Source organism: Asterias amurensis, chromosome 11 (genome assembly GCF_032118995.1).
Source record: "Asterias amurensis chromosome 11, ASM3211899v1".
NCBI classification, from domain to species: domain Eukaryota; kingdom Metazoa; phylum Echinodermata; class Asteroidea; order Forcipulatida; family Asteriidae; genus Asterias; species Asterias amurensis.
This window is the reverse complement of record NC_092658.1, coordinates 10,741,441-10,769,337: the sequence shown is the minus strand read 5'-3', so window position 1 is coordinate 10,769,337 and position 27,897 is coordinate 10,741,441. Positions and strand designations below refer to the sequence as shown.

Below are 27,897 nucleotides of genomic sequence, written 5' to 3'. Positions count from 1 at the left end.
ATCTGAAAGCACACAACTTCGTGTGATAATGGTGCTTTTTCCTTTCATTATTATCTCGCAACTTCTACGACCGATGGAGCTCAAATTTTCACAGGTTTGTTATATTATGCATAATAATGTTGTGAAGACTAGTCTTTGACAATTATCAATAGTGTCCAGTGTCTTTAAGAGCCTATTCAGTTTTAGTTAGGGAGCCGCAAAAGTTCAGTGTAATTCCATGGTTGAGTTTTAAATCAAAAGTGGAAGTAATATCCCCAAGATCCAAAAACAAAGTTTCAACTCACTCAGTCCATAGTCCAAGTTCCGAGTGTAGCTCCGCCTTCAAACCCACCCCCCCCCCCCCACACACACACCCTGTCCTGTTTACCTTCTTCATGCGAACGCACGTGTCATCGACCGTTTAAAAGTTACGCCCTCTATTGACAAACATTAGTTAACCTTGTCTGAAACCTGGACTTAAATTGTGTTAACGTAACAACACATTGTAAGAGCAACCAACTGTACTAATTTAGACAAGTTATTTTGCGACGTCGTCGCGTCGTCGTGTAACTTTTAATGTGTGTCACAATAAACAAATCCGTGGGTGTTCTTAAACAGGAAACACTTTTTAACAGATTAATTATGTACCAATACCCAACAACTACATACTGAAGATGCCAAGGACGCGTAAGAAAACACAATGGTTTACTATAGTTTAACAATCTATAGTTATGCCGACTAACTATCTTCACACACGCTGCGGCACTCTGAAGTCTGACTGACTGTCATTTTGTCAAGCCATTCGTTTTTGAGTCGGATAACCTGTGGTGATTGACCATTTCCCTTTTACTTTTAGAAAATGATGTCTCACTATTATCATTATCTGACGTGACTGTAAAATTTACCAAATTATCACTAGTCGTGCGTCTGGATATAGATTAAGATAGAGAGGCCTTCGAATCACAAGAATGGGTTCATTTTTTAATGGTGGTAAGTTAACATTTGTAATTGTAGACACCAACAATATTTATATTATATAACATGTATAAAGCAAAATATTGTAAATAAACAATAACAAGGCTTTTTACAGAAACACTCTTATTCTTATTTCACAGGACTTAAAATTGGGCAGTGCAGTGATAGCTTAAACTTTCATTGGTTGGGGGGGGGGGCAGGGGGCGAATACATACGTTTGTCAGGGAGTATGTTATTTATATTTAATGTATCGCACCATTTATTTCTGCAGTTTTAAAACCTTTATGGGGGCAGGGAGGGGCTGAGGGTTCTGTGCCCCCCCCCCCTGTTATTAATATTACACTTTAACACTACGCCACTGCTCGAAAAAAAATAGTAAAGCTGTAAACAGACAGTGCTTAAACAATAACACCCATCTCATCTGTATTGGTACTCTTATTTAATATTCAGACAAATTTTGCAATTGTTTCTTTGTGGTGACGGTGAGTCTGTGATCAATAGTACATTGTGTTTAGAGACACTTACATTACCAACACATAAACTTCTTCTATTTTGAAAATCAGATAGTCAACAACACATTTTAACTTAAGTCCATAACTTATTTCTCTTCCTTTCCTGCCCGTTATTTTTTTCGTCTTCACAAGGTGGCTCCCGTGCCAAGCCACGCTACCAGCGGCTCCCTCTGGACACCTTCTACCTGACAGAGTCCACTGACATCAACCACAAGGAACTCGACGAGGACAACACCCTATTTGAACTTGGAGACCTCGGTCAGAAAGGGCCGCTCCTGTCAGCAAAGAACGGCTATGACTCCCAGGAAGAGATTGAGTTTTACAAAGACACTCGGATAATGGGACGACGGAGGAAGAAAGGATGCTCCACTAACCTCTGTCGTCTTACTGTTCTGCTCATTTTGATCGTTTGTGCTGTTGTGATACTTAGCGGAATCTATGTGGCTGGATCTGGTTCCAGGAGTAAACTACTGGCTGAGAAAAACTGGAGCTCTTCACTCTTTGACTATTGTATGTGGTACAATTTGGCCTTTAAAAAGTGTTAATGTGTTGAAATTACATGCCCTATCATATGAATGAACAGGAAGAAGAAACTAGGAAGGCAAAAATTAAGGGTAGTTAGGGTTGGAGATGGAATTGTTGGCCATTGTTGTTGACTTTGGTTGACGACTTGGACTCAATTTTTGTGATTTAGGGCTTGACTTGACTTGTACAAAAAGGACTTTTGACTTGACTGGTTAAAAAATGTCTTATGGCTTGACTTGTCTTGAGAAAAAATGACCAGGTTCAAACACTGTTGTAGGCTGGGGGTAGATTCTATAATGCCAAAAGTGAAAAGTTCCCCATTGACTGTTTTAATTCTCTCTCTTTCACTGTTTATTTACCATTAGCCACAGAGACTGCTATCAGGTTATATGACGTCAATCTAGATGGGATACAGGATGTCATACTAGGTGCTTCTACTACTACATCATTAAAAGATGTCTTTGAGGGACCAGACTACTGTAAAAGAGTTGGTAAGGTGGAAGCCTTTGTTTCATAGCAATAATTGTAACAATAAAGAAATTTATTGACCCAATTCAAGCAACAAATAGAAATTGGCTTGATGGTTTGACCCTAAAAACCAAATCACCTGACGCCATCATCACTTTAGTCTTGGTTCCATTTTTGGGGGTCAATGTCACTGTGTGTACACAGTTAAGTGTTCATTTAAGGTGACGCAGATTTGACACACTAACCATGTTTTTCGGGCGTGCAAATGGACTAAAAAAAGGCAAGCGTGGCCGAAAGTTTATGTAGCCTCGTGTGGCGTAAAAAATTTGGACTCAATTTGTTGACGAAGTTGCAATGTAAGAAAATACACACTTTTTGTACAAATTTGTGTGCTTTCAGATGCATAATAAAAGGCTTCAGGCCTGATAATAATATTGAAAAATTTGCTCTTTCTCAAAAATTATGTTACTCCAGAGGAAGCCGTTTCTCACAATATTTTATACTATCAACAGCTCTCCAATTATTGCTCGTTACCAAGTAAGTTTTTATGCTATGAATTATTTTGAGTTATTCCAAAAGGTGTCCAGTGTGTTTAATGTGTCAATTGATGAGTAGTCTAACAACCAGTTAATTTCTATTTTAGGAATGGAGTACCCCTGTGCAGGCAGAGTGATTGCCTTGGATGGTCGAGACGGCACTACTCTGTGGGACATAGGAATGGAAGTTGAAATATTCGCCATACAGTGTGGAAAGCTAGACATTAATGGGGATGGTCATATGGATTGTATAGTTGCTGGACGTATGGCTTCGTTACATGGCATCGATCCAATCAAAGGTAAGAGGCAGGCTAGCCCATGCGTGATTGGATGAATTCATCACATGATGAGTGCTCCGATTTGCGTTAGCACTGTATACTCAGTACTTGCCCGAATTCTGTGAAAAAATCACAGAGGCATATTACCCGGGTGGGACTCGAACCAACAAGTTTTTCACAGAACTCGAGTAAGTACTGAGTATACAATACTAACACACATCAGTGTACATTGGAAAAATTAATATTCTTTATCCCGATGCAAGTTTAACATCTATTAAATGATAAGTGCTTATTGATTTTCTACAGAAACAGAGCAATTTGTGATTACGAGTAACGACTCTACAATAATTCAACAATTCATTGAAATATCTTTATCATGACAACCTCTGACTGTGTGCCAATTTCTATGCGAACCCCCTCTCTTTTTTTTAGGATAAGTGCAATGGGTTCTATTAGGAGCATTACAAAGCACACCAATGGCATTACCTTCCGTAAAGGGGCAGCAATAATGGTTAAGTGTCTTGGTTGCTAAAGGACACAAGTGTCACAACTCTTAAACCCATACTCTGCTGAACAGAAGAAACACCAAACCTTGAGTCTGGTGCTCTTATCTGCTCGGTCACACTACATTACCTACCTGCCCTACTAAATGGAACAGGCTCAGTGCCAATCTGATCAGAGTCCATCCATGGTGTTGCAATCTTATCAATTGGAGTATTTTGAAGTATGGGAGGTTAATGAACTGTTAGGCCTACTTGAATTTTGTTGGGATGTTATTTATCTACTAAAGGCAAGAGGCTCTGGTCAGCTGATCCAGATGTCACTAATCCTCACTTCAACTACTACCAGGGACAAGTGGTACCAGACCTGAATGGGGATGGGGTGCCAGACTATGTGGTTGCCCATGGCGGGGACACTCGACTCACTCAAGAGGTTTGTACAGCCAGGGTTATGTTTTTACTGCAGGAAATACAATGGTGGAAACCACGTGCTTATTGTGCGTTATAAAGCATTATACAGAGAATTGAACATGAAAATTGAAAATGTACCCCCTGGCTAAAGAGCATCACTTTAAGCTCTATGTGTGCATGTTGTTCAATCCATTAAAAATAAGTACCCCCTAGAATTAATAAAAAATGGATGATGCAAAAACATTGACATGCACAATGGATTTGCAGGCATCACAACTTCTTCCATATCACCCTACTGCAAAGTAACAATGTATGTGGACATATATTTTTAATTGCCTTTGCCTGCAATACATATACTTGTAATACTGGCATCAAAAGAATGTTTGATTAACAATTTCAAAACTAATCAAAACAGGTTCTTGCAAATTTCTGATATTGGCTGGATTGGCAGCATATTGCGCCACGGCATCTTGTAAACCATTACATGGTGCTTAATGATTAGGTCTTATATCTCAAAATTCGTCCCACTCCTTGCAGTAATAATACCTGGCACTTTGTATCCTTTGGCAAAAGGTGCGTTATAAATACGGTTATTATTATTATTATTATTATTATTATTATTATTATCATTATTTTTTAATTGTATTATTTTTATTGTTTGGTTATTTTGAAATTTTTTCAAACACAAGGCCAAAGGGCCACTCGATTTATGTCATTTTGAGGTATGTTGGACACAATACTTGGTTACTATTAGATTTGGGTAAATCTGTCTACTTTAGGTACTAACCCTAACCCAAACCAAACAGTGCACTCATATAGTGTCCGCCATATCTCAAAAAGGCTAATGTATGGGCTTTTGACCATCCAGCAGAGTACCTCAATCACGGTACTGGTCTTTGGAAAAAACTGCGCTTGTTTTTTAAAAACTGATGTATGGTATTGTTTAAAAAGCTTCTGATTTCCTCTATGTCCTCGATCTCTCCAAACCAGGATTCAGTTCGACCCTCAGGAAGATTACTTCTCCTGTCAGGGAAGACAGGCAAGAGCCTTGGGAGGTATCTCGTTATGCCTGATGCCCGCGAGTGTTACTCTGCTATAACACTGTATGAGAGAGCTAATGGTGCTATCTATGTCCTCTTTGGATCAGGTGGAGAAACTATTTCAGGTATTATAACACATTACAAACCATTAAAGTACTGACTGCAGTAGTCTTTGTTGTGACCCTCCTACTGTTTGACTATTTAGTATATTCCACTGTATACATCATAATATGAATGCTTGCACAGTTCAAAGTCAACCCTCCTACCCTCCTTGATCATTCAATATCATTTGGTTTTGATGTTGTTATGCAGTATACACAGTCAACCCTCCTACTGTGTGACTATTCAATATCAACCACTCGGAATTTTAATGATAGCTAAATTATGCCAGCCTGAGATATGATATCATGTGATGAATGCATCTGCACAATACATGCATATTCCTTAAATTAAAATCACTGAAATCAATGACCGTCTTAGTTGCTTTTCATTAGGTTAGACATTTCTGAATGTCATCACACGAATATAAGCTAATGTTTTGTTTTCATTTTTTTTAACCAGGATCCTTTTGGGCTATGTCTCTGAGAGATTTGTACTGTCACGTGATGTCGATTGAGTCGTGTGACGCTTCACATCTTGCCAAAGTGTCTTCGCTGCAGTCTGTGGGTTACAATGAGCCCTGGGGGTCACCGCTTCGGACTCTACCCAGCGGCATCATGGAAGTACTCAGGTAAAGGCAGTGTTCAAATCACACTCCTCGGTTAGTTTGGCAGAAGGGGAAATATTTGGTGGAATTTTTCCTTTGATGATGCAAGCATTGAATATTGTACATAGTTAAAATGCGGTGTGGCGGCCGAGTGGTTTAGGGCGATGGACTGGTGCTTTGTAATTTATAGAATGTGGGTTCAAATCCTGGCCTGGTCAGTCATGACACTTGTGCACTTGAGCAAGGCACTTTATCATAACTGCTGCAGACTATTCTGCGATTACTCTTGGCATCCTGTCCAGTGGGAATAGAAATATTTTCAGTTTGTGCCCCCCAAAACAGATATAAACACCTTCCTGATAAGGCAAATTGGCTCGTAGGCCTAGAGTTTCATCTTTTAAAGATGTTTTTTTCTGACCATAATTTTTCTTACTTACTATGTTTTTCCTGTAGGAGTGGTTCAAGTAAGGGAGTATCTGTTCCCACTGAAGTAGTCGACATAAACAACGACGGGACAGATGACCTTATAGTCTTCATGTACAATAGTACAATCGTTGCTTTAGACGGCACTAACTTGGCCATTATATGGTCCACGGGACAGCGATTTGAGGACTTTGAAACTTACAGGTAGGTCAATAGAGGGCGCTTTATTGTTAATTGTAACAGCAGTGGCATAACCAGAGGAGGGCCGAGAACTGTTGCTTGTTGATTGTATTGTATATGTCTCTAAAAAAAATCCTACAAATAATAATAATAGTGGCTTCCTAATAAAGCGCTTATAAATCCGTCACTCGGTGCTCAATGCGTATCAATATTTTGTATTTTCCTGCAAGGTTTTTGAAGTATGAGACCAAATCCTTACATAGCACAATTTAATGGTTTACAAGGTGCGTGTACGCTCAATATGCAGCCAAACAACCAGTACAGAGGGACGAACCCTCTTTTAGATAAGGGAGCGTCTCAAAAGTTGGAACGGTAGGAACGTTCTTTTTGGATCGCAAGAGTATCCCCGCCGCTTTTGTCCGTTCCACAGGACCGGTCTTTTGGAACGCTCCGCGTATACTTTGTCATGATGTTGCGATCCTGCGGGCATATGCCCGCGATCCATTGGATCGTGGGCATATGCCCGCAGGATTGTTCTTTTGCGCTAGGAACGTGCCCGACTTTTGAGACGCTCCCTAAGCGCCCTGGGTTCTTTCACATGCAACCAGTGCCTTTACGTCCCATCCGAAGGATGCAGCAATAATGGTTCAGTGCTTTGCTAAAGGACACAAGTGTCTCGACCAGAACCGCTCGTCCTTGACACACTGACAAAAACCAATCTATGCCGATGACCCTACCTTAAAAGGGCTCCCTCAGTGGGATTTAAACCGAGTGGTGATTCATGACAATGTGGCTTGCTCTGTTAAAGAATATACAGTATTGAATAACCCCTTTGCTGCCATCTTGTAGGTCAAACCCTATATGCGCGTAGGTCAAACACGCAGCACGCATTGTTCCCAGTTTGATTTCTACGGCACAAGCACGCACACACACACGCACACGCTCGCAGACGCCATCTTGTAGGGCAGAATTTGAATGATGACGTCATATTTTATACGGTCTATTCAACACTCTATTCGTTGTTCCCCCACTACAGCAACCCTGCACCAGGTTACTTCAATGACGATGACACGCTTGATCTTATGGTGAGGCTGAACAAGGGCAAATGGTCGGCGTTCTCAGGGTGTTATGTAAGAACTTTATCGTGTTTCAAGAAAGCAACACATTTTTTACTGGTTTTAAATAAGGTTATTCCATTTTCAAGTGGGTCCTGGACAATGAATCCACTATTACAAAATGTTTTTAAGAGAAATCTAAGGTTTGTGCAATTGTTGAATAGAAAAATATGCCATTGATCAGGGGTGAGACTTTTCAGGATTTTTTACGATTCACTTAAAATCTCCTTGAGCATTCAAACTTTGTAGAAAGAAGTGAAGCAGTCACCATTAGGAGAAAGAAATTGTCCACATATTGTGTCCAAACAAGGTGTTGTATTTCTGGTGATGTACAGATTCTGTAAACCTGTTGACATCTGAAAGGTGCATCAGGGTCTAAAATAACAGGGACTCCCAGACTTGATTCAGTCCCTTTCTCGTGTAAGGTCCCAAACACATGCACCAGCAGTCACTAAGACAAGTGCGCCCCCATCGTCAAAATGTAGTTATTGCAGCAGCCTGTCCCGCGCGCGGAACAGGGTGGGGAATGCAGAGAATCACAAATCATTTATTTTCTCTGGCGATGGCATGGGATGGCACGGGATTGGAGTCAAGTCTAAGGGAACCCAGCGCTGCGAGCTATTTTCAGTCATAAACTCCCATTTTAATGATGTAGTGCTTTGTTGCCCCCATAATGATAGATTTTTATTCTGGATGGACGGACTGGTGAGACGCTCTGGTCTATAAAGACATCCGTCCCTACTCCAGTGATGTCATCCCCATTGACCATACAGAGCCATGGATACAAAGATGCCTTCCTCGTCTGGATTCAAGGTCTCTATAGCAACCCAGCATCCAACGGCAGACATGGATCGGTAAGCTAGGACTCTCAAAATCATCAACTTGCATGCCAAGGCTAAGATTGATCTTAACTACAAATCAGTCTTAATTGCTGTGCTTAGTCACAAAACAAATCGCCATGTTAATTGATAAATTGTCAGTGACAAAATTGTATTTATAAACTTAAAAAAAAATGTTTCTTGAAATTTAAACAGCTTTGAAATAGTATGAATCCAGTAATTTAACTGTCCTTTGAAATACTCCTGGTTCTTTTTTCCTCATGCAAGCAATTTTAAAATAAACTATTCCTTTGAAAATACTTAGAGTGTTAGATCGAGTAGCAATTACGATGTTGAACTCCAACTTATGTGTGATGAAACAAAACCATTATTCTGAATCTGACTCTCTCCTGACTATAGACAGCGCCCTCTGCTGAAGACATCATGGAAGTTCCCTCTTCCGATTTGAGACATCGACGTCACGATGACGATGAGGAGACAGTAGCGGAGCAGCCGTGTCAGAGGGATATGAGTGTCTTCAAGACAGAGCTTCTACTGATAGACAGAGACTTGGCACGGAACCCCTTAAAACTTGCTGAGATAAATCCTGCCAAGTATAACTACAGTAAGTGTGTCTTAGAGATAATCATTACATGGTGTTACTGCAAACCTGCTATATCGTATTTCCACCAGCTACAGTTTCAAATCCTATTTAAAAGCTTGCTAAAAGGCCCCGACAATGAACTTTTATTTGTTGGTGTGAAGACTTTGCTATGTTACTTCTTTCATAATCGTCAGGGGTGGGTGAGAAATTCCAGATCTGAATTATGATTTGTTTTTATGCCTGCCTGGTGAAAAAGGTGGCTGTTATTTTCTTCAGATTAAAGAACATATGCTCTTTGATGTTCATGTCTAGTGCTGAAGATACTGTTCCTGTAAGCTACTTGTAATCTCTATTTCCATAGCTTTCAGAAAGCTTGATACTTGACATTCTTATCCTAGATTTAGACAAGGCTCTCACCCCTGAGTCTTATCTTTCTTGCCTTAGCACTCACCGACGAAGACAGGGAACTTTTGAAGAGTGATTCTTACCATCATCCAATCCCACCACCCAGTCCAAACCAACCAGCTCTTCCGACACCAGAGGGAGGAACAGTCACTGAAGAAGACATTGCTCGACATGGTCAGTTAGACAAGGCAACCACAGTAGCAGCATCCACAATGGCTGTTACTATACCAGAGGTGGTAGAAACGGCTGCTGCAACGCCAGTGGGGCAAAAGACACCAAGTACAACCAAGAGGGCTGAAATCACCACAGTTCGAACTGAGCGGATGACCACTGTGAATAATGTACCTACCACAGCTGATGTTTCCACCAAGGAGACATCAACTGCACAAGAGGTCAGTGACCTTTTAAGCACAACAGTAGTAGAGGAGAAAAGGAAGACTGGGTCTACAAGCTTTGACGAGACGACACCTGAAACGACAACACATGTATCTACAACTGAAGCTCTGATATCCCACACGACTGAAGCTACTACAACTGAAGCTAAACCTTATGACAATACTACTACAACAGCCCCACCGGAAACAACTGAACTTACGACGACTGAAATGTCTGGTCCAACCACCAAAGATAATGCAAGGAGTACCTTAGTTTCTGTCACTCAGACAGAGATGATAACTGCTGGTATTGAGACTACAGCTCCTATGGAGACTACATCATCAACATCCCAAGACGCTACAACTCAGACTCGCACAACACTTGGGGAAGAAGGTTACATATCTGATTCAGAGACTACTGCTTCAGCTGCACAGACAATCCAAGAGACTGAAATTGTCACAGAGATTGATTGGAGTGACACCACCACTGTACCAGGCATCACGACGAGTCAAACACTGTCCCTTTCACATTTAAATTCAAGTGAAGGTTTGCAAGAATCGAGAAATGAATCTGAGGCTGATCCACTACGCATGACATCCACAAATCAAAGTTTAGATTCCAACGATACAGCCATCTCTAAAGGAAATGAGACTGAGACCAAGACCGAGGAGCTAGGTCCACCTCAGGATGATGCTGGTTCATCTCCTGACCAGCAAATACCAAGTGTCACCGAGAGAACCAAGAATTCTGAGGATGGTGGTACGGAACGAAGGAGGAGGGAAACACCCGGAGGAGACCTCTGTACAGTCAGGATTCCTTGTCTTTTAGGCACAGGTGATTAATTCTTTATGTAAATGGGAACTTTTAGGGCTAGATAGCTGGGATAGCATAGCTCAGATGGTAGAGCGTCAGCACTTTACTCTAAAGGTTGGTCACGGGTTCAAGACCCGCTCTAGCCAATTTCCGTGCTATATAAAAACTAAGTACTATTTTTTTCTTCTCATTTCCACTCATTCATTAAAGATATTAAATACACGGTGTTGATGCAAACCTCCATCTCATTAGAGTGTTCTTGTTTCTTTTGGCCATCGCAGGTACAATAGGTGATCTTGACGGTGATGGCAACTTGGAATACATCTATGCAGAGACACTGTTAGGCAAGGTCATGGACGAAAAGTCCAGTTACATCAAGGAAAAGATCAGTTTGGTCATCAAGCGACTGGTCCTAAACACCGCCATCAAGAGGGAAGAATGGTCCAGGGTGGAGCAGGACAAGGGTGATGTCTACCTGAGCAACAAGGTCAGAACAGATACAGTCATCAGAGAAGAGATAGCTGAGCATTTTCAGTTCCTACCAGCCAAGAAGCAGAGCTGGACCGGGTATATGGGAAAAGGCGCCGACGGAACATTCAAGAAGAGCGGGAGGTGAGAGCAGTTGATAATTTTGGTAACCAACTCATTATCAAAGCGACATAACAGGGGAAGTTGTGTTTCACTTATGTCCAAGCCAGCCCCCCCCCAAAAGAAACCCAAGTTTGTGCATACATGAACTAGTAGGGTAAATCGTCTAGCTTTTGAACGAGACCGACCCTTCTTCAAAGGCATAGAGAAAGCACAAAAACATGATCCATTATCACAAAATAAGGAGCAACAAATTATGGGAAGGCATCTAGAAAAGACATGGGAAAATCCTAGCCAATCAAAAAAGTGTGTCGCCCTCAGTTTCAGTCAAATGGAGGTTTCTGATTGGCGCTGCGCATACTTTATCTTCACAATTTCACTGTTCATCATCGATATTTCTGGGATGGTTTCAATACATTTCTTAAGTTCTATTCCAGTCTAAAATGATCAGAACTTCAAAAAGCTTGCCTTTAAAAGAAATGAACAAGCTGGGTTTTTATTTCAAAGAACAAAGCAACTATACCCCCCCCCCTTAAAAAATAACAAACCACAATTTTCACAACTTGTGTTTCTCATGTCTTGGTTGAATGAGCTAAGCGTATTCTGCGTTGAGCAATTCAACCAATAGAAAGCGTTCTCTTTGCGTCGTTATCATTATGGTTTTCGTTATCGCTGCAGCGGGACCGGGCCTTTATGCAGGGTTGAAAACGAGTGTTTACTTCCAATATTGTAGCTTGCCTTTATAAGACTGATTGTGTCTGAAATGCTTAAACTTTCCGTGTAGAGGTATGTCACTCTATATCAGAGGTTTTCTATAAACTTAGAAACAAAAAGTGTTTTGACACATATTGTTCCAACACAGCCAGGTTCTGATTGCGAAACCCCTTTTTTTCAGACAACCTTACTTATTTGCCAATGATCTACATGTCAAGGTTAGGGAAAGGAACATGAATTAAAATTGTCAGTATATACATGAAGCCTAGGTGTGTATCCAAAAAGAAGCGATACCTCAAAATATAGATCTCCAGCATGTGATCATTTAGGGAATTTTAAACGCAAACATATTTTAAACCTCAAAGAACTTGCATGACAAGTGTTTTTATCAAATTAGGTGTTTTATATTCCAAGAAGGAATTAGGCGTTTTACATTGCAAAAAGGGTTTACAATTTGCTGTAATATTGCCAAACTATGCAACACAATTTAATGTATTATTTTTATCTCAAAACAAAGTGTGTGCAAGTATTTGTTTATATTTTTTTCATAGTGCCTTTTATTTAACCTATTTGTATCAGTGTACATGTATTTGTATTTTTTTTACTCAGTTCAGTTTCAAGTTATTTTTCAGTATACCTACAGTTTTTGTACTTTATTTTTAACATGTTATAAATTTCAAAATAGCCATTTTATATTCAGTCATAGTCTGGATTTATTTTTAGTGTGCTGGGCTTACACAAGGTCAACCATTTACATATTGAAACATGCATGGATTGAACATAATATTTAAAGATTGCTATGTGTAGCCTATCAACCAGATTTATTTAGTAGAACTAGAGGAAGCAGTGGCTCAAACCAGAGGGGGGGGGGGGGGGGGGGGTCAGTGCCCTCAAAATATGGGCACAGCATAAAAAATAAATGGCCAGAGAAAGCAAAAAAAGACTTTCAGAAATTGGTACGTCAAACAATTAGGACATGGCAGAATTGTAGCTACCTGCTAGCAAAAAATCTTAGTCTGTAAGGATTTTTTAAAATAAACTTTATTTTCTGGTGCTTTTCAAAATGTTTTTTTTTAATAGATGTATTTATACTATTTTACTATCATATGAAAGTTTTTATAATAATAGCGTAGGTTTAATAAAGTTACAGGTTTGAGATTGTTATAGAGTTGAAAACCAACAGAGTTTTTAACTAATAAATAATCCAGACGTTGGATTAGAGTCTTGGGAAAAAGAGTTATTTTCCTAAATTTATTGTGCAACTTTAAGAAATTGGAAATGTAAATTAAATATATTATTGCATGTTGAAGGGTGGTTGAATGAGTACTCTCCATGTTTGATTAATTTACAATTCATGAGGTTTAAAATGTAAACTTTCAAGTTGTAAAACAAGGCCGAAAAATAAAATGGTCCCAAATCAGCCGAGAGAACAAGTTTAACCCCTTGCAGTTTTTTTAAACAAAAATCCTGGCTCAAAAAGGTCCATTCTTAAAAAGTGGGCGAAAAATAAAATGGTCCCAGATCAGCCGAGAGAACCAGTTTAACCCCTTGCAGTTTTTTTAAACAAAAATCCTGGCTCAAAAAGGTCCATTCTTAAAAAGTGGCCGAAAAATAAAATGGTCCCAAATCAGCCGAGAGAACAAGTTTAACCCCTTGCAGTTTTTTAAAACAAAAATCCTGGCTCAAAAAGGTCCATTCTTAAAAAGTAGCCGAAAAATAAAATGGTCCCAAAATCAGCCGAGAGAACAAGTTTAACCCCTTGCAGTTTTTTAAAACAAAAATCCTGGCTCAAAAGGGTCCATTCTTAAAAAGTGGCCGAAAAATAAAATGTCCCAAATCAGCCGAGAGAACCAGTTTAACCCCTTGCAGTTTTTTTAAACAAAAATCCTGGCTCAAAAAGGTCCATTCTTAAAAAGTGGGCGAAAAATAAAATGGTCCCAGATCAGCCGAGAGAACCAGTTTAACCCCTTGCAGTTTTTTTAAACAAAAATCCTGGCTCAAAAAGGTCCATTTCTTAAAAAGTGGCCGAAAAATAAAATGGTCCCAAAATCAGCCGAGAGAACAAGTTTAACCCTTGCAGTTTTTCCGAGCCTAAAATCCTTGCTCAAAAAGGCCCAAGAATAAAAAGACGAAGAATTAAAAAAAATAAAAACACAAATTATATATTTATAATCATGTAAAGGGGAACTTTACTATTTATTAACAAATAAATTGTCTTACTAATCACAAGTGAGATTAAATCCTGTAAGTTTATTTGATAGAAACTGCATGACAAGATATATAAAATTGCACCAATTAATGAACTAGCTTCTTATCCATGTATCTTACCAATGTTGGATCCAAAACCTATGGCAATTTCATAGTAACAAGTATGTTTAGCTAAAATAAGCAGGATACCATGGTATTTAGGCTGGCAACCTTTGTATCCTTTTGTAAGCATAATTTTGTTGTGCTTAAGTACCGTTTATATGCTTTGCTTATGCAGCTCTACAAAATTGGGTGCAGGATTTACAGATGCCATGTCAGATTTTTTGCCGATTTGACCCAATTTTTTTTTGTATTTTGAAGGGGGTCGAGAAAGTTGCAAGCTTTCATTTGAGCCATTGCTCGAAAAAGTCTGCCAATTATTAGTAGCAGTGAAATAAAGTGCTCAAAATTAGTTTTTGATGTTTGGGGCCAAAAATCTGACATCGCATCTTTAAGTAAGCTGTGATAAAAGCACATTGTACAGATGATCAATTTCAAAATTTCGTGATTTATACCCAAAATTCATCATAACCTACGACGAGAAAATTTATTCTCAGCATGATTAAGCCTGACGAAAATACCGACCGCGATTTAACAGCAGAGCTTCCATCACAGGTGGAGCTTGCCCAATCTCGCGGGAAACAGGAATCAAAGTTTTGGTTCGAAAACATTTGAGGGCCTATAACATGTGACCATACGATATTGTTATTTTGTAAGCAGTTCTGAAAAAGATGTATTTTTGAGATTTGTTAAAATTCTACACGCAAAACTATAAAAAAAAACACTGTTTTTTATATGATAATTTGAATTATTATGGAATGTTTAAGAAAAACAGTGTGTTAATAAAGAGTAACAAATAAGTTGATTAAGCATTCAGTCTATTTCCAAAGAGTAATTTTTCGTGTTGGGAAATTCACATTCTTCAGGTTTCATCCAATACAGCTCCAGACCAATCTCTGAAAACCAAGAAAATTTAACGCCAAAAATTAATAATAAATACTTGAGAACTGTAACAAAATTACTCGGCTGGTTTGGCACTCATTTTTTCACACATGCAACTTTACACGGCTCCTTTAGATTACAATGTTTTGACGATCGTGGTCAGTGGATGAATAGCAAAATGAATGAGGCGAAATGAAATAACTTGCATCAGCGTTGGTGGATGTTTTGCTCACTACATCACAAACAATTGAGTTTCTTTCATCATATGCAAGCATTACAATCAATCTCATTCAGTTACTACAAGCCTCCAACACACAACATGGTTTGCCTTTAATTCTTTTAGTCCCTACCCAACGGGCCCAATTATTTATTAGCATGGGTCTATACAATTTGGGGGCAGTTTGAATAACCAGTGGTTTCCAATGCAGCCGTGGGGTGTCGTGAACTAGCAAGCAGGTCTTCAGCAGTTTCCAACTTGCACTTTTTTCCCATAAATAAATATTCAAAAAAATATCACTCGTATACAGGTTTGTTGTGGCAATACAAAGCAGTAAGTATTTGCGAATGGCAAGCTTCGCATCATGGAGTTACGAATACATATGGGTATGGAAGTACTGCAATAAATAAAACCTTACCTTGCATAGAAATGTTTCAAGTCGTTTTCTTTGCTCAGAGGGCTGGCTGAACCTGTAAATGAATTGTTTAAAAAAAATGTTATCTTGGTTTGAGAGAATAATGCTAATGTAGCAAAGCTAAAATACTACAGTGTAATATTTGAGCTTATTTTAAGCACCAAAATATGCGACTTATACCTAGGCCTGTACAAGACAATAATCATAAAATAACTTAGGCTAAGATCAACAGTTTAAATTAGAATCACATGGCAAACTGACAAGGTAAATTCATATCCATAAAAAACCTATGCTGAGATCCTTAACAGTTAAAATTAAAATGTGAATTAAAACCACATGGCAAACTGACAGGGTAAATAAATACTCGTAAAATACCTAGGCTAAGATCCACAACAGTCAAAATTAATATGTTAATTAAAACTACATGGTAAACTGACAGGGTAAATTAATACTCGTAAAATACCTAGGCTAAGATCCACAACAGTTACAATTAAAATGTTATAAAACTACATGGTAAACCGACAGGGTAAATTAATTGTTAACAATTGTATGTTGAACAACCCAGAAATAAAGATGTTCAACGTTATACCAAAAAAAACAAAAAAAAAAACTTCTTGATTTACAAAGAGATTTTTTTATGGGAAAGTAAAGTATAATAATAAAAAAAAATTAATAAAAAAAAGGGGAAAAAAAGGAAAGAAAGAGAAAAAAACACACAAGAAAACACACAAACAAAATGGGGACTTGATTGAATAGTTTCAAGGTTTCAAAGTTCATAATAAAGTCAAGTCAGAAACTAGAGAGCGTTGTAGGCCAGTCAAAGTTTGGTCGCCTAAATCCCTCTCAGGTAGCCCAACAGAGCTAGTCAAAAAAGCAACATGTAAAAGTTTGAATTACACAGTGAAGTCAAAGAACTTGACAGCATGTCAAATGTACAGCCGACTTGTTCTGCAGATGAAGCCAACTAAACTAGTTCCTCATCTCATCCAGTGCTGTTTGCTTGCTTCAGAGATTAGTCTACTCATCGAACCACAGCACCGTAGTGCTTGGCCCTAACATAAGAGGTGTCAAATGTGTTTCTCATCATATACAAGCAAGGACAGTCGAGGATGGTGGTGGTGGTGGTTCAGAACAAGTGACAAGTCTTGAAAATAGAGGTCTGTAAATTTACCTGTTCCTAGTGCACACTGATGGAAAGTCCAGATACAATTACGACACTTAAATTGGTCCTGCAAAAGGAAAAAAACACATAAATTTTATTTTCTTCTGGATAAGAAAATTTTGTGAGAAATCATTTTTGTGAGAAATCATCAAATTTCATTTGATTGTTATTTGCTTGAAGCATGAAACCGGCTTTCATTGCTCATACACAAGTCTCAGGTTCTACTTTATGATATCACCATGGTAATACTCTGACCTGGATAACCTGTAAAAAAAGAATCATCATCGACTCACAACTCTCAGGGAGTATTTTGCTTTTAGTTCCGTTAATGACGCTTCAAGATAAAATACAGTTGGTGGATGCCATGGTGTTTTGTTGTTGCTACCACTGCGTATTAACTTTTCAATTCCATAAACTTGATACTCTTAACCAAGAAAAAATACATACTTTTGGGACTAGTAGGCAAACACACTACAAACTCCAGAGGAATATTTACTTGGAAGACTGAAACTAAGCAGTTTGCAACCTACTCTGCTCTTAAATGTCTGATTGAAATGAATTTGTTCAAACCTTGAGCAGTGTCTGCTTGTCTCCGGCTACCAAGAAGAAAGGTTCAAGTCATCCCTGAAATGAACACAGGAGGAATGTTAAATACAGGCACGATATCTGACCCCTTCAAAAAATCAAAAGTAGGAAAACATTATTGAGTACATGGGCTGACCTATACATGAACAAATCATGTTGTAGGTTTAGATTGTAGGCTGTTAATAATGAAGACTATCTGTCTTATTCTCAACTAAAACTTGAGGTTTTTGCGGCTGTTCTTAATCTCAGTGGTGTCCTGTTGTCTACATTGGAGAGAGCCGCCACAAGGACGACAAACACCGTTCAGACAAAGGTAACGTCTTCTGAATCGTCATCGAAACTTCAGCCGCAAAAGACTTCAGAATATTCCAAAATACACCCTATCAAAATCTGAATACACACTCCTATGATAACAAAGTTGAACACAAACAATCTTGACACTTACCTTAAACATTAGGTTGGTTTAAAAGACATCTGCAGTCACTTCATTTTTATACCGCAGTCAATTCATTTGTGAAATACACCCCGCCATCCCTAAAAAAGAATGAATGTTTCAGATTCAACGACAGGAATATTTGATTAAAAGTAAATATTGTATTGTATAGTAGGTTTGCGGCTGTTTTTAATCTCAGTGGTGTCCTGTTGTCTACATTGGAGAGAGCCGCCACTAGGACGACTCACACCGTTCAGACAAAGGTAACGTCTTCTGAATCGTCATCGATGCTACAGCCGCAAAAGACTTCAGAATCTTTTTCAAAATTAAACTCAAATCAAAGTATGAAAATGCACTGCTAGTGATGAAAATTTGTGATGTCAAAGTTTAACAAACAATCTGGACACTTACCTCAAAAAAAAAACAGGTAGGTTATCAGCAGTCCGACATCGCCTCATGCCTAGAATGCCCAACGCCATCACTTCGGACCTAAAATAGAATGCATGATTTAGGCTCAATAAAAGGAATATTTGATTAAAAGTAAATATTGTACTGTATATTTTTGCGGCTGTTCTTAATCTCAGTGGTGTCCTGTTGTCTACATTGGAGAGAGCCGCCACAAGGACGACTAACCCCGTTCAGACAAAGGTAACGTCTTCTGAATCGTCATCGATATTACAGCCGCAAAAAAACACCATACACAGTTGAAATAGTTTTGCAGGCTTATTTAGTTACTGGGAAAAGTATTTAGTACAAGGGATGACCTGTGTGTTCACATAATGTAGGGTTAATGAGCATTTCAGGTTACTTATTCACAGTTTGTCTTATTCTCCAAGGACAAGAATACGAAAAACAGACTGAAGTAGGCAGAATATCATGCCTGTTTTTGATTGATCAGTGAACCGAGTTTCAGCAAAGAGAAATAACCTACCTTATTCCTTGTGTTCCTGAGGAACTCCAGCGATGCGACTTAGGTCCACAAGACATGCATCTATTCCGAGGTTAAAAGATTCCATAATAAATTGATGAATATGTTCTTTTGTGGTGAAGAAGAAAAAAAAGGGGGGAAAAAAAACTGACCAAACTATCCTCTTTGCCTTGCCACTCTATTTGTCTCAGCAGGATTTGATCCGCAACACAACCATTCTGGGAGTGTTTTAGGTCCTATCAACTTTTTTGGTCTGTTATACATCACTGACAAACAAGATATGGCAATGGCAAAGCGAACTTCTGCATTTGATTCAACATTTACTACAACTGGAGTTCAAACCAAAGAGATGACCAATTTATCATCTGGTCATTGACTGATTTCACAGAAAGAAAACATAGTAAATAACCTAAAAGTTAACTTTCGGACTTGATAATATTTGATGGCACAAATTTTTGAAATGATATCCTTTACAACCAGACTCTTGGCCAAGGCTACTCCAGACATATTATCAATTTAATGATTTTGTATTGCAACCATTCAATTAAATAAAACACAGGGGCATTACAAACTAGAATATATGAACAACACATTGGAAAATCACATTATAAAAACACAAATTAATCATGAAAATGCAAGGAAATACCACAAGTTTATAAGAATGACTATAAAAACACAAATTAATCATGAAAATGCAAGGAAATACCACAAGTTTATAAGAATGACAACAATTTGGCAGAACTGCAAGATCATAAAAGTATACAAGAAAACACACAAGTATCAGAAAAAGGCAGAAAATAAAGAGATCAATTGTTTCAAGAGAGCATCAATACTAAGAACAAGCACATATAAATCACAGTAAAAAAGCATTGACAATTGACAATAAATAAATACATTTTAAGGACAGTATCAATACAAGAAAAGACACACAAACAAATTAAGAAACTTGTTAAATAATGCCGTTATGTGACAAGATATAAATGCATCACAGACAAGCTGGCCACAAGCGTTTTCTGAACCTGGAGCTGTGATTACCTTTAAGATCGATTAACCCATAAAACAAAATCAGTTTCAGTAGTCAAGCCAATCCTTGAATCAGTGTATCTGTACATTTCTCAGACAAATACTTTCTAAATAAACTGAACTTGTACATACCTGATTTCTGAAATTCTCGTTCCTGGTCCAAGCCATTGAGACATGCGAAACTCATTTCTGCAAAATACTTTCCTCATGACGACCCAACATCAGTCACCTGTAACAACAAAAGTCAAACGGGAAAACGTGTTAGCTTATTAGGTTTCTGATTTTACTCGTACTGAATGTGTACCAAGTTGTTTATTTACTTATTTAATTGTGCCATAACAGGATAACTTAGAAACTAGAAGAAATGTTCAGTTTCAGATGCAAGAGGAAAAATAAAAATGGGGGAAAACCCACAGTTAGCTAAGGACAGAAAACACATCCAGATGCAAGGCTACGGACCACGTGGGATTCTATCCAGAGTTCACCGAGGCGAAAGGCAGGGAAAGAAATCACTGAGCAAACCTGATCGTAATTATGAATAGGGTAAACAAATATGATATATGACATCATGCTTTCTCAGACAAATGCCTCGCACTTTTCATCAAAAGGGTTGATCCTTATGTAACCAGGCAACATGAATCAGCAAAACATAAGACATGTTAAGCTGCAGTTACCATGAAAACAGTAAGGATCATTCAGCCTCGTCATCGTCTCGTCACCGAAAGCATGAGTACACTTATTTTCTCCAATGAAAAATAGGAAAATGATAGGAAATTCTGCGAATAGACAATTCAAATTGATTATTAGTTACACAATTCCAATTGTGCATTCTAATTTACCTGCTTGGTCTCCGGGCAGATTCACTCAAATGTTGTACATAGTTTGGAAATTTGCCATCCCTTGTACTTCGTATTTCTGCAATGCCTTGAAATGATACAAATTTAAAAAGAGTTTATTAATAGCGGTACATTCATGTACACTGCAAAAGTACCTAGTGTTTTTGAACTTAGTGTGTGCTGTATGATGATGTATGTATAGCCAGCAGATTGAAAAAATTCATTGTCTTTTTCTGTAAAAAAAATGGATATCTGCTAAAAAGAGGAGATTTCACAGACCTGTAATTTTTCGTATCCGTTGGACAGCCCGTGCAAAGGGTTTTAAAGCCAGTGGACACTATTGGTTATTGTCAAAGACTAGCCTTCACAGTTGGTGTATCTCAACATATGCATAAAATAACAAACCTGTGAAAATTTGAGCTCAATGCGCACAGCCTTTAGAATGAACACCTTCTCTCTAGCCTTCTCAGACAAATGCCTCGCACTTTTCATCAAAAGGGTTGATCCTTATGTAACCAGGCAACATGAATCAGCAAAACATAAGACATGTTAAGCTGCAGTTACCATGGAAACAGTAAGGAGCATTCAGCCTCGTCATCGTCTCGTCACCGAAGGCAAAGGGTCATAAATTTCACCTACTTGTTGTGTGAACATTATATTCAACAGTTAAATAAAATGACATTTACCTGCTTGGTTGGACTGCAGATTTTGTTGTACTTGACACATAAAGTTCTTGAAAAGTTCTTGAAACTTTCTTGAAACTTGCCGATTTCTCCAATGCACTGAAATGATACAAATTCAAAAGAGTTTTTTATTTGAAATCACTATTCATGTACACTGCACATGTACATGTACATGTAGGATTCAAGCACTTCATGTGCAGCTAGCAGACCGGTACAATATTCTTTTTCTGTTAATTTTTTAAACAAGTGAAGGAAAAAAAATTGATGCAGTCAATTGAAAAGCGGATATCCCCGTTAATTCGGAGATTTCACAGGCCTGTTATTTAGGTGGTCAAAAGCAAAGACATACCTAAATCTTTATCAATAAATGATGTGAGCTTGTCTAATTCTTTTGCATGTTCCTATGTACATCTCTTTGTGTGAAAACCAAAATTATGCACTTTAAATGGGTCTGAACATTTGAATGCACACAGCTTTTGGAATGAACATTTTCTCTCTAGCCTTCTCAGACAAATGCCTCGCACTTTTCATCAAAAGGGTTGATCCTTATGCAACCAGACAACATGAATCAGCAAAACATAAGACATGTTAAGCTGCAGTTACCATAGAAACAGTAAGGAGCATTCAGCCTCGTCATCGTTTCGTCACTGAAGGCAAAAGATTGGTTCTATTCTAGTCCATGGGTATTTTCTATGAAATTAGTTTCATTACACGAGACAGGTGCGGAATTTTGTGGAGGAAAGGTCTGGATGCTCCGATCTTGGCCTTGATTGTACCTCAATATTTACAGTTTGCAATCCAAAAGTGCCCTTTGCAAAATGAAAATTGGCATTTGCCCTTTCAACAAAGATGAAATTTTAGGTCCAGTTTTTAATTAATATGCCTGTGTGATAATTTCTTCCAAGGTGTGAAAATGATTTTTTACCCATCAAATAAGATTTTGATGTTTGTTGATAAAACGTTGCGAGGGAAAAAGTGTTTATCAACATACGCTTTCCTTTCCAAAAATAATAAGCAATAACAAGAAGCCTACTTCACTTTCACTTGTCTGTTTTGTCAGGGCTGAACTTAATGGGTCTTCATTAAGATTTGATTTTGAAAACGAAATAATTGGGAACAAGTTTTACACATCCACCGTTCAACAAAATTTCTCCTTCAATGCATACACTAAATCAAAAAAATTAGCAACAGGTAGGTAAATTTTAGCATAAATAAATAAAAAAGATTTTTTTTTTTTTTGGGGGGGGGGTATGTTTTTCCTCCATAAAAAATTAAAGTTACCAACAAGCATTAATTGACTCGACGATAAGATAAGATAGTTCAGTAGGAAAACCATACCTATTTCCTGGACCCAGATTGAATGAATATAAATTTATTGTCCATTGTATTTTGTACTGCTTCATAAATTTATTAAAATATCTTAGCATACATACAAAGTTATGTTTAGGGCCAATATGCAGCATCCCATGTTGTAGTTTTAAATGATAGTAAAAAGTTGCAAACAGCGGGCTCACTATAGACACTACAAACAAGCAAGCAAAGATCCAACACGCACTACTACACACACCCAGCGCTTGCTCCACCCCGCACGATGCAAACACGTGGTCCACGGCCCGCGAACCAGCACACGCCATGACGAAACCCAAGGCAGTTTCGACTACATTTTCCTCAACAAAAATTCACATGTTAAAAATACGTTAACAAGCCAAATAGAAGTCCTGTTAAATCGACGATGTATTATTTACTATAATAATGAAGTGTCTACGAAGAAATAAAGTTTTGAAGGAGAAAAATTGGACTCACTCATGAAGCCCGAATTAGTCACGTCCTTCGGCGAACAGGTACACGTTGAAAAGACCGAGCTCGGATGGACACGTGTGCTTTATATATGCGGTGCAAAGAAAAGCACGCAGCAGATTGACAGACATCGTACTAGACTTGATTCAAGTTTTTGATCTCGGTTATGGTTCTGCATCTCAGCCACGAAATACGCCCCCACATTGTTAGCTATCACGCGCCCTAGGCTAAATGACGGAGAGGGCGCTGTTTGTAGCGGCTGTTAGGATGACTAAAAGCCACGATCAAAGACTTGGAACCAAGTCTAACGTCGTGCGTGAAATTACTAGCCACGCGTGGAAATAATAATCACCGCTTATTTGGAATAGCGCCCTCGTGCGGCAGAGTTATTTTCTTGCCTTTATTTTTCAGTTTTTTCCCCAAGGATAAAAGTTTCTAATTCAGTTTGCAATGATTGTTGTAAACCACTTTCACAGCAAGGACTTTCAATTTTTGTACTTCTCTGTATTTGCCTAAAAGTATATAAATACAAGTTGAAAATAGGGCCAAACAAGAAAGAAAATGTTTTTGTGATAAAATTTAAGCATTGAAAATAATTGTGACAAATCCATGTTGGCCTATTTTGTGAGTGTCTCAAAAAATGTTACGAAGAAGAAAACATTTTCAAATGCCCGGTTTCCACATAAGTTATTTTTTCCATTTTTAGAATTTGCTGTAAGTTTCTAAGGGTAGGGTGTTAAAACCCTTGCAGCTTTGTCCCTGGTTGACTTGCGAAAGCTGATAATTATGGAAGTATATCTTGAACCCACTTTTTAACAAGTTTGTCTTATGTGCTGATGGATGTCTTGAAGACGTCATTACATTGTCGGTGACTCAAACCATGGAGGTAGAGTACCTCCATGCTCAAACATGTTGAAGATTTTTGATTGCAGAAGGATGAGGGAGTTGACTTTCTGTGACTGACCGTTCAGAGAGATTTGACTGTTTGTAAAACACCAAATCCAATTTCCACAAACCAACTTTTGCGACATTAATTTTTCTGTTTATAAAAGTCATTTTGTTTGTTTTGTGTTATTGTGTTGATCTACTATTTGTTTGTTTGTTTGTTTGTTTGGGGGGGGGGGGCTTATTAACTTTTTTGTTAAATATTTTTTATTCAAATAGGCTTATGTTGCATTTTGATAGTCCCTTTTGTACTTGTAAGGCATTATTTGTTTTTTTATGGATAGGGAATTTTGCGGCATTATCATTTAATTTTCCTGGCAGTTTCCATAAATATTTATTCAACCATCTTTTCCACACTCAATCCAAACCAATGAGCCATAAAAAGTCTGTTCTCTCAACGGAAAATGAGAATAATAAGTATTGTCATAGTGAATAAAAGAACATAAGGTGTGTTTTATTAGGAACTTATTTGTAAAATGTTTATATACATGTAACAAATTATATTATTCTGATCGTTGCAAGTGAAATAAGCAACCCATGCATGTCTTTTTTTGTGAGGACTTCAAATTCTATGTTGGTGAGCACAAACATAAAAATTTGACCCTAGAGACTGCAATGTTTGTTTGTTTTTGGTTTTTTGAGGGAGTGTTTGTTGTTTTTCCCTTTTTTTAAATCAGATATCATACAGCATTGTAAAAGATGCAAACCTTGGTGTTAAATTTTTGCATAAAAGCTTACTTATTATGAAGTCCATACTAAAATATGAAAAAAATGTGAAATGTTTCCCTCTGAAAGGATTATGAAGTCATATTTGAGAAAAGCGCATCTGAATCCTAAGATATTTAGGTTGTTGAATTAAAAACCAAAATTAAGAACGATTGGTTTCCTGAAAATTATGCATGGTTTTTCACTTCTCCTGACAAAGGATAAAGCCCCGATTTTCATTTATGGTTTATCACACAAAACATGGACACTGTCTGCAACTTTTTTGTTTGATTCTACTAATCTTGTATATTACCTTTAAAATAAAAACCTCCACACAAAGAAAGCAAAACATCTCACAACTTGTTCACTGGGGTGGGTTATAAACTTTGCATGGTGAAAATAAGTAATGGAAAGGTTTGCGGTAACACCATGTAATGACTATCTCTAAATGAGTTGGGGTGGTTCTGAAACGAACCGTTGGTTTCAACTTGATTTTTAAATCAGTATGCTCTGATCCATTGGAGAAACCAACTGTTCTTTTCAGAGACTCAACTCATTTAGAGTCATTTCATGGTGTTACCAAAAACTTTTCCATATAGCTTAAAGGAACACATTGCCTTGGATCGGTCGAGTTGGTCTTTGAAAAGCGTTTGTAACCGTTTTTTATAAAATGCATATGGGTAGAAAGATGTTGTAAAAGTAGAATACAATGATCCACACAAACATGCCTCGAAATTGCGTGGTTTTCCTTTTACCTTGTCGACTAACACGTCGGCCATTTATGGGGGTCAAAATTTTGACTCCCATAAATGACCGACCATGTTAGTTCGCACAGTAGAAGGAAAACCACGCAATTTCGAGGCAAACTTGTGTGGATCATTGTATTCTACTTTTACAACATCTTTCCAACCATATACATTTTATAAAAAACGGTTACAAACGCTTTTGTTTTGACCGACTCGTCCGATCCAAGGCAACGTGTTCCTTTAAGGTTGAAACTTCAATACAAAATTTTAAATAATACACTAAATCTTGCCAACAAATACCCTTTTATATGAGGGGTGTGGGTGGGGTTGGGGGAGGGGTGGCAGCTCTTCCAGAAGATGCATCTATCAAAGCAATTCCTAAATCCCAGATTTAGAAATCTGTTGTTGTAATGGGGAGGAATTTACTTTTAAGAGACAATGCTGTTTCTTCCGTTTACCTAAGCTGAGTCCTTAATCTGTTTTGTGAGGGGGGAAAGTTTGGTTGACAACTTTTTTAAAGCCTCTTATGGCTACAAATATCTAAAACAGAGATTCCCTCAAGAATTGGATTGTTTGTGGCTTAGGAGACTGATGGCGTGATTGAGGACAAAAGAGGCGAAGTAGGAACTGAGGAGAGTGCATCATCAGCACAGATGAGACATCTTAAAGAGACAGTTGACCAAGAAAACCATCAACTTGGATAAGAATAACCTAATAGTATTGTAAACTTGCAGGTATACAACCATGTTATAATTCTCCTTTGAGGGAGTGTTGGCTCTGAAAAGAGCCGGTTTAGGTCTCAATGTTTCGAACAGTATATTGCTCATCTTCAGGTGAAAAAATCAGTTCAGTTTTAAATCAAAACTTCACCCATAGCACAGCTTGATAGACACATTTGTACCTGAAATATCAAAAGCAAAGATTTCAACCACCCTGAATACATTTGTCTGAAATACTTTCCCTAGATGAAATGGCTTATTTAAGTTATTCTCATATTGTGTACTATAATTTGCAGGTTATTTCTCCTCTGTGAAGACAAAACTGCTCTAGATTTCCGTCAACAGCTCAAAACGCTACCACCTTTTGAAGTTAAACTTTTATAGGTTAGTTTTATATTAGATATTCACAGTTTTTTAGAACTGGGAAAAAACAGTGGGCTCCAAATACACTCACTTAAAGGCACTGGAGTCGACACCTTTGGTAAATGTCAGAGACCAGTATTCTCAGTTGGTGTATTAGACATAGATAAAATATCGCCTCTGTGACAATTTTGACACAATTGGTCATCAAAGCTGCAAGAGAATAATGAAAGAAAAACACCCTTATGCCACAAATTTTGTGTGCTTTCAGATGCCTAATAAAAGGCTTCAGGCCTGAAGTCTTTTAAAATTTGAGTGAGAAATGACCTCTTTCTCAAAGACTTTGTTACTTCAGAGGGAGCCGTTTCTTACAATGTTTTAAAGTATCAACAGCTCTCCATTGCTTTTTACCAAGTAAGTGTTTATGCAAACTATTTTTTTGAGTAATTAACAATAATGTCCAGTGCCTATAAGGTGTTTTCCAGGGTCCATATTTTGTGTACTTATAACGACCTTGTCTATGATATAATTGACATCCCTTTCCTTTAAGAATGCGACCCCTTTGCAAACTGAGCTACCTTGAAGACAGGTTTAAAGACCCGGCCTCGTAAGCAGATTATCCACCAATGAGATTCCAGCAGTCATCTTCCTCCACACAAAGTCATTTAAATACATCACATAAGGGGAGCTATGAGAAGACAGCATACTGTTTGAAAACAGCCCCAGTGCCATCGGGAAAATTAACGGTCCCCATTCCACAATCAATAGCCCCCTTTCAATGTGGGGATATTTGTTCCCGAGCCCTCACCATTGTCGGCGTGGAGGCTTGCGAAACAAAATGCTCATCAATAATTAATTGCAAGTTAAACAACACCGACTACAAATGATAGGGGTGTTGCTGTGAGAAATGGATGGACACTTGGAGGGGAAATTTCATTTGAAATATTACTTTGAAACACTTTTATGGTGTAGAAACCTTGGTTTTTAGTTTTCATGAGAGCTTGTTGCTGTGCCAGGTTTCCATATGTGCTGAGTCATGCTGTATTGTCCGTGGAAGGAGTGGGGATAAAGATGTTGTTGCCTAATCCATCTGGAAGCAGCTTATACCCATCCCCCCTTTGTCTGTGAATGGTGTCTGCCAACAGGACTTTACCGTTACTACTCCAGTTTACAAATTAACATAGTTTGC

General features: G+C 38.1%; 1 protein-coding gene across 1 annotated transcript; it reads left to right on the top strand.

The window, feature by feature from the left end:
- The first annotated feature begins 538 nt into the window (after nt 1-538).
- Nucleotides 539-12,845, top strand: LOC139943950 (uncharacterized). The gene is made up of 13 exons (XM_071940859.1): nt 539-969; nt 1,599-1,976; nt 2,357-2,482; nt 3,103-3,294; nt 4,064-4,206; nt 5,175-5,349; nt 5,786-5,954; nt 6,384-6,557; nt 7,570-7,663; nt 8,329-8,502; nt 8,887-9,091; nt 9,515-10,684; nt 10,945-12,845. Exons 1-13 carry the CDS (start codon nt 948-950, stop codon nt 11,277-11,279), a joined length of 3,357 nt encoding a protein of 1,118 aa, XP_071796960.1. The 5' UTR covers nt 539-947; the 3' UTR covers nt 11,280-12,845.
- Nucleotides 12,846-27,897: the final 15,052 nt, after the last annotated feature.